The sequence below is a fragment of the Zophobas morio genome, unplaced genomic scaffold (assembly GCF_036711695.1).
Source record: "Zophobas morio isolate AGI-343-1 ecotype UQ-CSIRO unplaced genomic scaffold, CSIRO_AGI_Zmor_V1 ptg000017l, whole genome shotgun sequence".
NCBI lineage: Eukaryota > Metazoa > Arthropoda > Insecta > Coleoptera > Tenebrionidae > Zophobas > Zophobas morio.
The window spans coordinates 17848759-17866901 of NW_026972122.1; the positions used below are offsets into that span (position 1 = coordinate 17848759).

Below are 18143 nucleotides of genomic sequence, written 5' to 3' on the forward strand. Positions count from 1 at the left end.
TCCCTCCCCGCGGAGAGGGAGCTGGCGCCCGAGCGACCGTCGCTCCTGACCGAAGGCGCCACCCCCGGCGGCGTGAAGGTAGCCGCATAAGTTTGGTCGACCAGACGTGTTTCTGACATCAGCGATACTAGTCGACCCAAAGCTTGGCACCCAAGTACGCCGCCACCCCATACGTTATCGGCGAGATTCCGGACCGTCACCGGACCGTCCGTCCGTCCCATCATCATCCGGAATTTCGTCGCAAGTTAAATCAATAGTATTGTCTAACTTAAATTATTGTACTCAAGTCTATGGTCCGTGTCTGTCGGAGTATGACAAAATTAAACTACAAAAAATTCAAAATAGTTGTGTGAGATTTATTATTAACGTACCGAGATTTCAACATATTTCACCATATATAAAACTTTTAAAAGAACTTAAGCTAAATGAACAGCGTTTCTTCCATTACGTAAATTTCATTAAAAAGATTCTAGAAACTCATGTTCCTGAATATCTTTTTGCTAAAATGATTAAAAGAAATGAAATAAATATAAGAGACTTAAGACATGTTGATCAACGACTCGAGATTCCTGTTCACAGAACTGCAAAGTTTCAGTCGTCTTTCTCCTACTTAGCATCACATATTAACAATAATTTTTTGATATATTTAAATGCATCCAGTTCTTGTATCAAAAAGAGAATTAAGTCTGATATTTTAAATGGTCACGACATAATTGTTAATGTTCGTCGATTTTAAGTTTGACTATGTTTGTTAGGTTGTTTTATTTATTTTACTTATTTACGTATTCTAATTGTATATTGTATGTTTAATGTGTGTAGGTATGAGTTAGAATCGTTTTAGTATCAGGGTTAGCCTGTATTCTAACTTTTTGTACGCTGCTCTAGTTGTGCAATAAACTTATTCTTATTCTTATTCTTATTCTAATATGGTTTTGCGTGCTGTACGTTCTAAGGAACGTGGTTTCGCTAATTGTCTATTGTTTGTTAAAACGTACGTAACTGCAATAAATACATTCGCAATTAACACGACGTTTCTTTTATAACTAGAAACCATCATCGCATCATATTTAATTAAGGTTATCTCAGAGTTCACGTTTTTCGTTCGTTATTATTAAGAAGGGATTTCTCGAAATTCATTCCCTAAAGGTGTTAAAAAGGGGTGATAAAATTTGTATAGAACCGATATATCCACTGTAAATTTACATCGTTACGTGAAACCTGGAACATTTTAATTCTCTTCAGTACAAATAAGGAAATACGTATTTAAGCATTTTCGGAGATTCGATCGCTAAGGGGGTGAAAAGTGTTGTCAAAGTTTGGGCGGCTAAGTTTGTATAGGAACAATATTTCTACTGTAAATTGAAATTTTTAGGTGAAACTTGGTATTAATGTTCTCCAACACAAATAATGAAACCCGTCTTTAAGCATTTTCTAAAATTCAACCCCTAAGAGGGTGAAATGTAGAGGCTAAATTTGTATGGGAAAATATTTCTATTGTATATTTAAATTTTTACGTGAAACTTGGTATTAATGCTCTTCGACGCAAATAATGAAACACGTATTTAAACATTTTCCGAGATTCAACCCCTAGGGGGGTGAAAAATGGTGGCTAGGTTTGTGTGGGAATATTTCTATTGTAAATTTAAATTTTTACGTGAAACTTGGCATTAATTATCTCCAACACAAATAATGAAACACGTATTTGAATATTTTCCGAGATTCAACCCCTAAGGGGGTGAAATATGGTGGCTAGGTTTGTGTGGGAATGTTTCTATTGTAAATTTAAATTTTTACGTGAAACTTGGCATTAATTGTCTACAACACAAATAATGAAACACGTATTTAAGCATTTTCGGAAATTCAACCACAAAGGGGGTGAAAAGTATTGGCTAAAATTGTATGGGAAAAATATTTGTAAATTTAAATTTCTACGGGGAACTTGGTATTAATACTCTTTAACACAAATAATGACACACGTATTTCAGGTTGTTTCGAGATTTCACCCCTAAGAAGATGAAAGGGGGTGACAAAGTTTTTATGAGCAAATCTTTTTTATGTCGATTTTTACTGGAAATTGTATTAATGTCCTCCAACACATTTTTTACTTGAAGGTTGATAATAATGCTCTTCAACACAACGAATCGTCTACGCGAGCGAAGCCGCGGGCGAAAAGCGAGTATTATTAATATTATTATATCTATATTTGAATCAATATTGGATCGCAGTCTCGCAGTTTATTAGAAGTGTTGTGTCACAGCACAGTTCTGTTCTGTGGTCTAATCTATTACGCACCGCGCATATTCTGTGGAATGTGGAAATTACCGTGCACGTTAAACAAGAAAACAAGGCGGATACAAGAGAGACAAGACAAGTTACTGTTTTGCTAATTTGTTTTCGTTTTTAGAGAACCAACAAAGCACAGTTCGTTGAGCAATTTTGCGTAGTGAGTGTTTTATTTGTTTTGTTAAAAAGGGTTGCAGCATTTTGTATTCCTAAGCAAATTTGACGAAATGTCTGATAAAGGTGACAGGAGAACGTCTATAAGTTCTAACCTCGACGACCCACCAAATTCAAGACTCTTCATCATCGGTAGTAAAATGTTATCCGAACAAGATTTTCGGGATGCCTTTGAATCATTTGGTCACATAGAGGAAATATGGATGGTCAAGGATAAACAAACTGGAGATAATAAGGGTATGTGTAATGGTTAAAGTTTTTTTTATTAACCCATGTATTAAGTAACATGAATGATATAATACCGTACGAGGGCTGTCGGGCGGAAATTGAGCCTCGTCTAGAAGGCGGGCGTTTAAAAAAAAATTCGGTGAAGTTTTACAAAAGGCACGTCTTGATATCGTATAAGCTGTTTGCACAAAACTCTTGTACAGCACTCTCTGATCACATTCCTCGCCTTCAAATGTTGTGCAAATGCTTACATACTTTTGCCACAAAAAAATTGTTATATGTATTTTCCATTCATGCACTCATTAATGGGAGCTGTTGAGAACATAACCTAACTTTTTATAGTCACCAACACCAACATGCGTGGGTGTAATGTCGAGTTTTTAGTGCGGCAGGGCGCATCGTACCCTGCACCCCATTACGAACATACTCCTAAACGAGGAACTTCTTGCTCCGTGGATCATTTAGTTATTGAAATTCGTGCGAGTTAAATTGCGTGTGTAGTTGGTTACCTACATTTAGTGCAACTAAGAGGGTGCGAATGTGGTGCGAACCATAGGGCGATCACTAAATAGTAAATACTTTAATTTTCCACTCGTATATAATGTTTGTTTTATATCCATGATTTGATGAACGTAAAGCGGCCTGTTATACCTGGGGCACAATGAGCGGGCATAAAGATTTATTATGCCCTCTCATTATATCCTATTTTGCTAAACCGAATTAAACAAAAATTTAAAAAATTATCTTTATTTAACTACATATTATTATTTTGTGACGATTTATTTAATTATGGAAATAGAAATTCCAGTTCACAAACTTGCTATTCATACCAAACTTTTAAGGTAAACTTAAACCCTTCGCGGGTTTTTCTATTGGAATTATTTTTGTCCCTGCTTCCATTCTGCTGGCACCTAATAAAGTATTATAGAAAATCCAGTATTATGTGAATTTGCTTCACTCACCTCTTTGTTATATGCATAACTTTTCTCGGTTATTTTTGTCTTCTGCTTTGGAAGAAGTCTGAGATTTTGTTGTCACAGAGCTGGCAATTAAATTAGCTGTTTTATTTGTTGATGCCATACTTTCTGCAATATAACCTTCTGCGACTGTAGTACTTTTCAATTTCTCGTGTAATTTTAAGGTTTCAGATGAAATGACCCGTGTATTCTTTAGTATTTTCTAAATTCAAAACTTTGCAATATTCATTGGTACACTACCTAACGTGTTTTTGCCGACTGGTTGTCTGGTGCACTGATTGTTACGAAATGTTAAGAAAAATCTTCTCGTTGATATTGACTTTGGTCTTAGTACAGCATATTTTCGAACTATTTCTAAAGCGCCAATTTCTTTTTCTTCAACAATAGTAAAATTTTTACCTTCACCAGTTTTTGTTTTCTTAATTTTTCCAATAATATCTTTATCTTTATCTTCAATGTCGTCTACAGTGAGCTTAACCTGCAAAGGGACCCATCATAACAACTACCTTAAATGTATAAAAGATTCTTATTTAAATACTTACAATCATCAAAAAATAACTTTACTTAGTTTACCTTATGAAGTAAATATTTGTCGTCGGGAGCATCCTTCAAAAATTCCATGACTTGTTCGCCAGTCAAAACTCCAGATTTTTTTTTGCCACATAACATTTTGAGTTTTTTTTAAGATGTCAAACGATGATAATTAGAAATGTCTATGTTGTGGTTTACTCTTAAAGTTGCCTTGACCATCGAGAGTATTTTGACCATAAGGAACTGGGTGAATATTTTTCTGACTCAAAATGAAGAACACAGTTAAATAATTATTTTATAAACTGAATAACTCATTCATTCTTGAAAGTAAGCCATCATAGCTGTCTCGTTGGTAAGATTTACTGAATCTTACAATTAAGGAAAATTTTGTATTTTTTTTTTTCGTATATGGATCTTATTGTGCCAGGTAACAAATTTTCATTGGCTTTTTGCGCTTTCTTCAAAATGTGTTCTGGAATTTCACAATTTTCCTCGTTCATTTCCGCGGTCGAAAACATACGTTTTGACACCGTGAATAGTCGCCGTGTTTGCAATAAACAATCATAAATATAAACTCCTTGACAAAAAAATCAACGCCACATAAATTTCTATTTACGAACTAGATGAAGTGAACTTCGTTTCACCTACAATGTATTTGATTATAACTTTTGATCAGCAATTATCAACCCTAATCAACCTTCCTGGTATCCGATCCAACGCAGCTTTGAACATTTTGATTAATTCGTTGTTCTGATGAAGAAAGTTTTGTAATTTTTACTTCCCGAGCGTAAACGAAGGAAGTATTGTAATCGAGCCCGTCGGCTGACTCTCCTCAACTTTTAGGTTTTCTCGACCTTTAATGACCCTCAAGAGTACGAAGAAATAGGTCTCCCGTTTTCATCTCTGTGTGTCTGTCCATCTGCCTGTCCTTCTGTCTGTTATGTCATGTAGATAGTAAAACGCTAACCAAAATTTGGCTAATCATCCCCACCAATAATGTGATGCATTCACTTCAAAATTGCACATAGTAAATGGGTTTTAAATTATTTAAAATAATATAGTCCTATACATGTAGTTTATGACTCCGTTTGAGTACGACTAGAGAGTGTAATACGTTTGGATTTATTTACAGAAACTGTTTTGAGTTCTCAAACGTTCAATCGCTGCTTACGGTGTATTACTCATCGTTCTAGACTTGAGTATGCCGCTGTTAGTTTCCCATATATTTTACTTACATTCAACATTGGAGTTAGTTCAACGCAAGTTCCTCAAATTTGTAATATTTCTAGTTGATGGGACTTGCCCTCTTTGCGGATATAATCATGGTGCTTTACTAAGCAGATTTAGCGGCAATTTACTTAGTACTAGACGGGTAATTTTTAGTGTTAAACTTCTCCACAGCTTAATTAATAGTAAAACTGACTGTATTTATCTGCTCGATAAAATTGTATTCTTAGTTCCTCGATTAAATGTTCGAAGTTGCCCTACTTTTTATTACAATACTATCAGAACAAATGTTATGATCAGATCGCCACTTGGTTTAATGTGTAGTAATTTTAACTTAATTAGTGATTTAAGTGACATTAATAATGACCCTTTTAGTTACATAGTAAACACATTAATTTCTTATTTAGAGAATTAGGGAGTATTGTTTTATTTATATTCTAGCCTTTTTATTATGAATTTAGTATTGTATTTTTTTTTTGCTATTTTTTCCTCGTTCTTATTGCTACTGTTTGTACCATTATGCCCACATTGTTTTTCTTTTATTTTTGTTTTCTGTAATTGGGTGCTTACCCGTTGGAAATAAACATTGTTATTATTATCATTCTTATTATTCTTGTACTATGAGGTAGTACATTTTAATTTGTGGTGAAAAATCTACAGTGGGACGTTATTTTCGATCCAATCGCTATATATTTTCTAAGGGGGAGATTCTGGAAACTCCGATAATTTGCAAATCGCTATCGAAACTGCAAATACAATGCAACAACAATACATGTTGCCATGGTTTTGAATTTGCAGATCCTTGCAAGGCCTTATCGAGTTTCGAGAATCTCCCCCTGAGTATTTAAAGTAAATTGTTTTTCCTGACAATATGACAAACGATTTATCTTTCTTAGTTTTTATATCGACGAGCTTGACAAAAATAGTTATTTATGCAACTAGTGAGTAAAGTGTATCATTACACTTTACTCACGAGTCGCATACAAAATTTTTTTCGCGTTCGTAACAAAACTCAACACCCACCAATTTCAAAAATTTTTTATTTTAGAACATAGATATTAAATGTAGCCGTATTTGCCGTCTTGACAATTTTGATTCCATTGTCCGAGCACACCAATTACCACAACACACCGAGAATAGTTATTTATGCAACTAGTGAGTAAAGTGTATCCTTTTTTTACGAGAAGGAAAATTTGCCGCACGAGCCAAAGGTGACTGCGCAAATCCGCCGAGTAAAAAAAAGCCACTTTACTCACGAGTCGCATACAAAATTTTTTTCGCGTTTGTAATAAAGCTCAACACCCACCAACTTCAAAAACTCTTTATTTTGGAACATAGATATTAAATGTAGCCGTATTTGCCGTCTTGACAATTTTTTCGGGGGTGTACGGGAAATCTTCATTGCTGTCCAATTCTATTGTCCGAGCCCACATATTACCATAACACACCGAGAAAATTAATACAAACCACTTGTGTTGATGAATTATCCTAGCAACGGCAGGCTTCTATGTTTTATTCCGTTAAAAAATGACATGCAACGACACTTTTTACTTCCCGAGCGTAAGCAAAGGAAGTATTGTAATCGAGTCCGTCGGCCGACTCTCTACTTTTACGTTTTCTCGATCTTTCATGACCCCTAGAAGACGAAGAAATAGGTTTCCCATTTCCGTCTGTCTATCCGTCCGTCTGTCCGTCCGTCTGTCCGTCCGTCTGTCCGTCCGTCTGTCCGTCCGTCTGTCCGTCCGTCTGTCCGTCTGCCGTCCCGGATTTTTATTAGACAGATAATCTCCGAAAGTACTCGACCGATTGTTATGAAATTTGGTACTTATATTAAGAATATCATGTAGATGGTAAAACGCTAACCAAAATTTGTCTAATCATCCCCACCACTAATGCGATGACGTCACTTCAAAATTGTACATAGTAAATGGGTTTTCAATTGTATAAAATAACATAGTCCTACACATGTAGTTTACAACTCCGAATCGACTTTTCACCCGAAACGTCCAGATTTTTGGAAAAAAAATCAAAATTATAAAACAACATTTTGAAATTTAATTTTAATCTGCTAACCAGAATGCTTTGAAATGTTGCAGATGTTTTAAGGCTATAAAGAGCAACATAAATCTTTAGTCAAAAAATATTTGCTTATCCCCTCCAAAAACTTGATGACGTCAACTCAAAAGTTTGTGGAATAAATCATATCTAAAATGTACAAAATATGATGAGTCTGTACTTGTGATCTATCACTCCATTCATATTTTTTGGATTTGCATATACAGGGTGACTCAAAAAAATTAATGAATGCGTAAATTTATTTTACTGATTTACTCAGAAACTACAAAACCGAATGCTTTGAAATCTTGCAGATGTTTTAAGGTTATAAAGAGCATAATAAATGTTTAGTCAAAATATATTTGCTTATCCCCTCCAAAAAATTGATGACGTCAGCTCGAAAGTTTGCCGAATAAATCCTATCTAAACTGTAAAAATATGATGAGTCTGTACTTGTAATTTATCACTCCATTCATATTTTTTGGATTTGCATATACAGGGTGACTCAAAAAAATTAATGAATGAGTAAATATATTTTATTGATTTAATCCGAATGCTCTGAAATCTTGCAGATGTTTTAGTCATAAAGAGCATAATAAATGTTTAGTCAAAATATATTTGGTTATCTTCTACAAAAAACTGATGACGTCAGCTCAAAAGTTTGCCGAATAAATCGTATCTAAAATGTACAAAATATGATGAGTCTGTACTTGTGATTTATCATTCCATTCATATTTTTGGATTTGCATATGCAGGGTGACTCAAAAAAATTAATGAATGCGTGAATTTATTTTATCGATTTAATCAGGAATTACAAAACCGAATGTTTGAAATCTTGGGAATATTTTAAAATTATTATAAGCATGGTAAACTTTTGTTCAAAATGTATTTGTTCATCCCTCCTAAAAAGAATTGATGACGTCACCCTTAAATTTTGCTGAATAAATCCTATCTAAAATGCAAACAAAGTTTGTACTTGTGATTTATCATTCCATTCATATTTTTTAGATTTTCTTAAGAGGTGGTTCAAAAAAATTAATGAAGTCAATTTATTTTATTGATTAAATTAAAGGCAACACTTATTATTAGTATTACACCCCAACCAACCCAATTTGGTAGACACAAAATTTGTTAAAGGAAAAACTCGGTTGAAACATAAGGGTAGCACGCTTATTTACATCGACTGCATTTGTTTTATGCGCTCACTTGGTTCCGCGAATGTAGAATAGACATGTTTATAATCAACCAATTGTGAATTTCACCGTCAAGAATTAAAATAAAACCCAATGTTTTATATAATAAGCGGAAGTCGAAGCAATAAAACCGATGGTCGTTTTGTTTACAGTTTCTCTGTTTGACTCTCACGTATGCTGTTACGCTTGTCATCTTAAATTAAGAATGTTTATACATAAACGATTTTCAGTTGCCCCTCATATTACTAGACAGCGGATTTGTGTCGGGCTGCGTCACGATTATAGGGGGGGACGTGGTGGATCGCCGGGTGATAGATAATCACTAAATTTAATCGGTACTAATTCCATAAATATAATTAACGATTTATTAATCAAACGGCTAAGTAAATGAGAACGGGAATTAACAGCAGAGTGCAACGAAACAGCGTTATTCTAATCTCAAATAAACGAAGTGCAGTCCGCAACCGCAATGAATTCGCATCCCGTACGAGCCGTACCGAGTTTGGCCTTGCCTAGCCCGACAGAAATCCGCTCTCTAGATATTACACACCGGCGCCGTATACGTGAGTAAATTGTTTCGTTATTTTATTGATTATAAGAAATCAATATTCAAAACGACCCAATTCATTTTCCCGAAAATTTGGGAATACAATAATTTTATTCTTAGTATTACACTACATCTATCCCAACTGATATACGTGTCCTTGCAAAAATGTTGATGACGTCATCACAATTTTTTTTTTTAAATTCCCACTACAAAAATGTAATGAGAAAAAAAACACAATAGGCATGCAGTCGTCAAGTTTCCGACAGCGAGGGAAGTACTGTCTAAACTCTTTAGACCAATTTTTTTCACTAAAATGCGTAAAAAAATGAACCGCTATGACACTTTTTCACGCATTTGAGTGCGATGAAATAAACGTATCCTTTATAAACAAAAATTAATAAAAAATGTTATACTTTTTACTTCCCGAGCGTAAGCAAAGGAAGTATTGTAATCGAGTCCGTCGGCCGACTCTCTACTTTTAAGTTTTCTCGATCTTTCATGTCCCCTAGAAGACGAAGAAATGTTCTCCCATTTCCGTCTGTCTGTCCATCTGTCCGTCTGTCTGCCGTCCCGGATTTTTATCAGACAGAAAATCTCCGAAAGTACTGGACCGATTGTTGTGAAATTTTGTACTTATATTAGGAATATCATGTAGATGGTAAAACGCTAACCAAAATTTGTCTAATCATCCCCACTACTAATGCGATGACGTCACTTCAAAATTGTACATAGTAAATAGGTTTTAAATTGTATAAAATAACATGTAGTTTACGACTGCGAATTGAGTTTTTACCCGAAACGTCCAGATTTTTGGAAAAAAAAATCAAAATTATAAAACAACATTTTGCAATTTAATTTTGAATCTGCTAACCCAAATGTTTTGAAATGTTGCAGATGTTTTCAGGCTATAAAGAGCATCATCAATCTTTAGTCAAAATATATTTGTTATCCCCTCCAAAAACTTGATGACGTCAGCTCAAAAGTTTGCGGAATAAATCCTATCTAAAATGTACAAAATATGATGAGTCTGTACTTGTGATATATCACTCCATTAATATTTTTTGGATTTGCATATACAGGGTGACTCAAAAAAATTAATGAATGCGTAAATGTATTTTACTGATTTACTCAGGAACTATAAAACCGAATGCTTTGAAATCGTAAAGATGTTTTAAAATTATCATAAGCACGGTAAATTTTTGATCAAAATGTATTTGGTCGTCCCCCCTAAAAAATTTATGACGTCACCACAAAATTTTGCTGAATAAATCCTATCTAAAATGTACAAAATATAATGAGTCTCTTCTTGTGATTTATCATTCCATTCATATTTTTTGGATTTTCATATACAGGGTGACCCAAAAAAATTAATGAATGCGTAAATGTATTCTATTGATTTAATCAGGAACTACAGAACCGAATGTTTTGAAATCTTGCAAATGTTTTAAGGTTATAAAGAGCATAATAAAGTTTTAGTCAAACTATATTTGCTTATCCCCTCCAAAAAATTGATGACGTCAGTTCAAAATTTTGCCGAATAATCCTATCTAAAATGTACAAAATATGATGAGTCTCTTCTTGTAATTTATCATTCGATTCATATTTTTTGGATTTGGATATACAAGGTGACTCAAAATATTTAATGAATGCGCAAATTTTTTTGGCGTATATCCTTCTCCTTTTCTTTTCAGATATGGAATTACACTGGGGAACTTGCTAATATCTAGGCCTTTCTTTAAGTTAATCGTGGTACGCGACATTGAATACTTGCTCTATAAGCTTGATGTTTTATACGACGGGAGGTCCATATTAAAGTACGCCAATATGGTACAGTTCGCCCAGACCTAATTCGAACAGGACCGGCTTTGCGCCACTAGTTCTTTCATTATACACTTGAATTAGAATAATAACAATAATAATTAAAAAAAAACAAAAACCGTATTAATATTTTTATTTAAATAAAATTTTATTTAATCAAAATCGCTGTCAAAGTATTCACCATCGTCCTCTTCTTCGTCTTCTTGCAAATTAATTATTAGTTGTTGAAGGTTCGGAGACACGTAACTGTTTTCAATTTCAACAACGTGTCTAATACAGCTCTTCCATAAATCGAGTGCTATATTGGAAACTTCTTTTCGAATGATCCACACCAACAAAGAGTCGGGGGGTAGTATTCTTGCGCCTAATCGATTTTTTTAGTGTGTTCCATACTAATTCAATTGTATTTAGAATACAATATAGAGGGAGTCGTAGGACTATAGGTCCATACTGTTTTGCCATTTCATCGACTCTATGCCGTTTAAACAGTTTTAATTTCTTAATTATTGCCAGGAGATCTTTTTTGTTGGTCGTCCATTATTGTTCATAAAATCAATGATTTCTGGTTTTCTCGTGGCTGTCATCGGGGGTCTATTTATTAACTTGGAATGATACGAATCCATTATAATGCAGGAATATTGGGAAGCAATACCAAATCTCAAACAAAGCTCTATTCATGTCGCTGTAAGCTGCACAATTTTGAATTTGTTTGGCATCTAAGCAAACTGTTGATTACCCATCCGTCGGTTCCTCCTGAATAATGAAGAATAATAATCCTCTTCCCTTTTGAAGGTGATCCTTGAAGACAACAGTTGTTGGTGCCATCTGTCAATCTCGTTTTTACCAAATCGTGGCTGTCTCGTACCAAGTTTCAACAAGATACGCAATGTAACGTCCTTGGTCTCGATATTTTCGAATTTGCGTTATATACTTCCATCTCATTTTTTTCAAACGGAGTGTTATCGTTAAACGTGTTATTACATTATCGCTAAAAGTTAATTACTCTTAATACGTGTCAAAAGTTTTGACAAAAACTTCAAAATTGTAAGATAAAAATTGGTCTAAAGAGTTTAGACAGTACTTCCCCCGCTGTCGGAAATTTGACGACTGCATGCCTATTGTGTTTTTTTTCTCATTACATTTTTGTAGTGGGAATTTAAAAAAAAATTGCGATGACGTCATCAACATTTTTGCAAGGACACGTATATCAGTTGGGATAGATGTAGTGTAATACTAAGAATAAAATTATTGTACAAAATATGATAATAATAATGATGATTTATTTAACGGTTAGACCAGTTACAAAAATGGAAAAAAATGTAAATAGATAACATATAGACCAAACACAAAAAAAAAATAAAAATATTAAAAACTAGTTGACAGTGTAGTCCGAATATTGCGCTTGAAAGAAGTGAGAGACACACCCACTATATCAATATCACTATATGCTAACGATAAACGCGATATACGACCAACAGGGCTATAAAATCTATAGCAGGTACGTGAAGAAAACAGGGCAAGCAGGTGGGTATGTCTGCCCCTTCTCTCAGGCACATGCAACTTAAATAATCTCAAAATATCAGGACAAACAATTAAGGAAGACAATATTTTAAATAGAAATATAAAATCAAACATCTTTCTCCTTACCTCTAATTGCAATAAACCCAAATAAGTCAGTATATCACAGTAATTAACATAAACAATACCACATTTAAAGCAAATAAATTTTACAAATCTCCTTTGAATTGACTCAAGCCTATTTATATGAATTCTAAAATAAGGCGACCAAATGACTGTACAGTATTCGAGATTAGATCGTATGAAAGCGTTAAACAACAACAACAATGTACGAATATTAGAGAAATCCGAGCACATCCGTATAATAAAGCCTAACAACCTAGATGTTTTGGACACAACATTATCAATATGGGCGTTGAAGTTTAATTTGGAATCAAATATAATACCTAGATCAGAACATAAAGATACTTTTTTTAGGTAAGTATTAGACAAAGAATATTGATAATTAATTGAGCAACGTTTTCGACTAAAAGTAATAAATTTACATTTAGGAATATTCAGTTCTAATTTATTGTACTCACACCACATTTCAAAATTGTATAAATCAGCTTGAAGAGCAAGACAATCATTTAACGACCCTATACACTTAAAAATTTTTACATCATCAGCAAAGAGAAGAATCTCACTACTATGTATTACATTAACAATGTCATTAACAAATAAAGAAAACAACACGGGTCCAAGATGCGAACCCTGTGGAACACCAGAAATAGCATCTATACATCTGGATTTAATCCCATTAATTAAAACAAATTGCTTACGATTAGACAAATATGAGTTCAACCAAGACAAAAGAGGGTCATCAAATCCCAGCCAAGCAAGTTTAGCAATTAATAAATTAACATTTATCCTATCGAAAGCCTTCGACATGTCAGTGTACACACAATCAATTGAATAACCTAACTCCATGCTTTCAATAACATAGTTAGTGAAAACAAACAGATTTGTGGCAGTCGAACGACCTTTACAAAAACCGTGTTGGTTGTTAAAGATAATATTTTTAACCGCAAAAGATATAATATCAGTGACACAGGATTCAAATACCTTAGCTATTGGAGATCCAATACTAACAGGTCTATAATTTTCAACATCACTACGACTACCGGTTTTGTGAATAGGTGTAATATATGAAATTCTCCAAACTGATGGAACTTTTGATAGGAACAATGAATTATTAAAAAGAATATGTAGAGGAAGACTTAAGCTTTCGGCACATTTTTTAACAAAGATGGAAGGTATGCCATCAGGACTTCTTTTTGTTGAGGATTTCAACGCTCCTATTTTTATCAAGATGTTTTCAATTTCAATAGTAATTACATTTAAATCAACTGGATTAGGACAATTTTGATTGCATGCCCATTTGAAATTTAAGGAATTCTCATGACAATAAACTGATTCAAAATGCGTTGCAAATAAATCAGCAATAGTCTTGGGACAATTTCCCCAAGCATTTTTTAAGAACATGTTTGCTGGTAAGGAAGATAAATCCGTCTTAGATTTGACATATTTCCAAAACGCATTGGTATCATTTACAATATTATTTTCAATTTTACTTAAGTATCTTTTTTTGCATTCATCAAGAGCAGATTTACATTGAGATCTAAGTAAACTAAATTCTTCATAATCAGATGTAAGTTTGGAATTTTTATATTTTTTGTGTGCTAACTTTTTTTTTATAATTAGAATCCTGGTGGCATTATCAATTCACTTCGGAAAATTATCATGATGTGATTTAAATAACTTATAAGGCACATACTTAATTACAGCCGCATTAACAATAGAGTAAAACTGAAATATACATTCATCAATATCATTAATGTTCTTCAAAAAATCCCAACATATCTCATTAAAATGTGTATTTATTACATCAAATGGTGCATTATTAAAGTCAAAAGCAAATTCGTAAGAATCGTCACTCATATTAGGCAAATAAATATCAGGAATGTCAATAACTAATGAGGGATGATGAACATCACAACACACAAGAGGAATGGCCTGACTGATTAAGACATTACGATTGCAAAAACAAAGATCTAAAATTACATTATTACTGTTTAGAATATGATTAAATTGTCCCAAATCGTTAAAACTGTAATTATCACAAATAAGCTCTTCAATTACAGACTTGACATTATTAGGAATTAGATTATCACATTGATTATCACAGATCCACTCGATATTTGGAAGGTTAAAGTCACCAGCAATAAATATAATAGAATTAAGATAATGTTGAGCTAATGTGTTTAAACAGTCAATATGACTAGCATATAACTCAATGGGCGACTTTGGAGGAAAGTAAACTATTCCTAATATTAGGCTTACGTTATTGACTAATTTGAGCTCAACCCAAATTTCTTCTCGGTGACCAACATCAAGGAAACGTAAATTTTGACAAGATGGTATATTTTTGTTCACTGCAATCAGCACTCCACCTCCTCTAGACTTGCAGGTAGTTTCATATGACCGATCCTGACGAAACACTACATAGCGGTTGTCAAATAACTCATTGTCACGGATGTTGTCGATAAGCCATGTTTCTGTTAGTGATATAACACTATAGTCATTACACATAACATTACTATAGAGTTCGTTTACTTTAGTTCTTAATCCACGCACATTTTGGTGGTAGATACTTAGGGAGTTATCGTTTCTTTGCGAACTTGACTTGTATCCCCAAATTTTCGGAAAAATTAATTGGGTCGTTTTGAATATTGATTTGTAATAATCAATAAAATAACGAAACAACATTGATTAAATACACATAGATAGACCCATGCTATTGTTTGGAGCGAACAGGCCAACGGCCGGCGAACAAGAGATGGCGCACCAACAGTCGGCCGTCAAACGCCGGCGAAAAGCTTGGACACCAATCACGCGCATAGGTAACACAAATCACACCAACAATACATTTAATAAATCTACCACTCGATAGAGGGCGACGAAAAAATGTGTAAAAATCTCATAGTCAGCATTTAGATAATTTACAACGTTGCCAGATGAGTCTAACACAACTTTGCCGTTATTTCTATTCGATTAGATTTTATTTCGTTTAAAAGTTTCTGGTAAATAAATGGAATTATTATAATGAATAAACAATACAAACAAATTATTACTTGTTATTTTAAATACTTGTTAGTGTTGATGAAAACATAAATAGTTATTAAAGTTATTCTAAATAGCTCAAATTTTACAGTACGAGTGGGATGTTTCAGGACGAGTAGGTAGCCGAGTCTTTAATTTCGAAACGAGTACTGCGAAAAGAGTTACCGGACGTTTGTCGTTATGGATTTTATTTCATACTGTCAACATATTTTTTATTCGATAAAATTATTACTATTTTGAGAAAAAGTTCAAATCGAGTCACTTTTTGTGACATCGTTAGCAACCGCTGTTTGGCAAACGTTTTAATTTGTTTATTCGTGCAAGTCAGCATCATATGTTTAAACACATAGTATAACACGTTACAGGACTTATTGTTTTGTATAATCCGCCTCGATGGACCAATGTTTTGTGCAATCCGTCTCGAAGGACCAATGTTTGTGCAACTCGGCTCGTCCTACCAGTGTTTTTTGTAATCTGGTTGATACGACAATGTAATGACGAATTGTACTTTGATATTGCTCGAAGGACCTTTGTTTTGTTGCGTGCGAAATAATAGACAGCGTTCGGTTTCGATGTTTAATACAGGACGGTTACAGAAGTACTAAATTTACATTTGTATTTACAATAACAGGTAAAGCAAAAGAGACCCAAAAGGGTCAGTGGCCGCTTCCGGAAATGGAACACTTGTCCTTTTTGGCTCAATTTTATCGGACTTGTCCGTTTTTTTGATTTTACCGGACTCGTTCGAATCCAGTAGAACGTCAAACTTGACATAGTATGAAGTAAAATAAATAAATTTTGTGATGTAAATACAATTAAGTATATCGATAACTCGCTACTGAAAATTTGTTGAAATATAATTTCTAATTTGTGTTAAAAAAAGATTTTTGTGGTTTTATGGTTTATTAAATGTAATTAAAATAAATAATATCAAGAACTTGAATTATATATTAAAAACATTCTTTGTAAATAAGACAATTATGTAAATAAACCATAAAACCATACAAAATTTTCTTGCAACCTCTACTCAAAATCCCAATTTACCAAGAGGAATTAAGGCACAAAGATGCTTCACTGAATTTAATACCGATTTTTCAAGAAAAGTATGCTTATAAGCCTATAAGCGTCTAATGGATTAAAACAACAAATAATAATCATAATTTATTTGTTTTATTTGTTCATTATAATAATCCCATTTATTTACCAGAACCTTCTAAATGCAATAATGCGATTAGGTATACTGACCGTTTTAAGGAGTGCTCGTCCAATAGTGCGTAAACTAAAAGATTTGGTAAATTTTCTTGGAAGAGTTTGTTTCTTCAATGAAAATTTATGGTTTTTAACTCTTCTGCCGCTTGAAAGTCCAGCCTTGTGAAAATAGATTATTTGATAACCTGTTTCGTAATGATTGTAAATACGAACAAAAACATATTTGCATATTCTAAACAATTGGCCATATCGATATCAAACTTGTACAGATATGTTTTTTAATGCTTCTGTTTTCAATGAAATAAATTTTATTTGCAAAATACTTAATGTCTAACGACATATTACGCATACATACATATGTAGGTACTACCCCATTTACTATATTTCCAATCTGTGCATTTTTCGCTTCATTCGTAGGAGCCAGGTAAGAAATATCAGTGAGACCGGCGGTCTTTGAATAGCTCGTAAATAAAGAGATTTAGTGAAGTTTCCTAGAACAGTCTGTCTCTTCAATGAAAATTTTAGTTTGTTAACGTAATTACCTAATTAGGTGGGTAGAATTTTAAACCGGATCGACAATTTTACTATGAAATATAGGTACAATACGCTGTATTCTTTTCTCGCTGCAAGACAGAACAAATAAAAGAATAGTTTCTAAAGCTGTTCCATTTTTCCACTCTTTGTTTTCTTTGAGATACGAGTAGTTCTTGTGCCGAAGTGAAACACCAAAAAGTCTAAAGTTCGGAAATCAGAGTGAATTTTAAAACACATAAAAACGACTTCTTTATTTATTTAAATATTGTCCTGTAACGTCCTGCGACGTGGAATGGAGTTTCTTAATGTACAAAAGTATGTTACCTAGATAATAACCGAAAAATTTTCTTGGTTAAAACTAAAGGAAACACAATTATTACTTGGAATAAAAATAAAGAATATCGAGAACTTGTGCTATGTATTAAAAATATTTAATTTAAATAAGTAAATTATGTTAATACACCATAAAAGCACAAAAACCTTTTTTTAACACAAATTATATTTCAATAAATTTTCAGTAGCGAGTTATCGATATACTTAATTAAATTTACATCATAAAATGTGAAAGAAAATGTCTGATTTTTGACTTTATCCGGCATATGTTACCCGTTTTTTAAGATATATATGAATACATATGTTTTGTCTTTAGTATATATCTGTCCGTCTCTAGTCTAATAAATGTTCTAA

The 18143-nt window shown here is 33.3% G+C and overlaps 1 protein-coding gene across 5 annotated transcripts in view; it reads left to right on the forward strand.

Annotated features, from left to right (window-relative positions):
- Nucleotides 1-2315: 2315 nt before the first annotated feature.
- LOC135130178 (RNA-binding protein 45) overlaps nt 2316-18143 on the forward strand; it is a 75020-nt gene continuing 59192 nt past the window's right edge. For 3 of the 5 annotated variants that reach the window (XR_010280688.1, XM_064057538.1, XM_064057537.1), the window contains exon 1: nt 2316-2694. Coding sequence is in view for 4 of the 5 variants with exons in the window: in XM_064057538.1 (XP_063913608.1) it covers nt 2511-2694 (184 nt within the window). In the remaining variant the exon portion in view is untranslated. The remainder of the gene's footprint in view (nt 2695-18143) is intronic. The other 2 variants (XM_064057539.1, XM_064057540.1) reach the window with 2 other exon arrangements.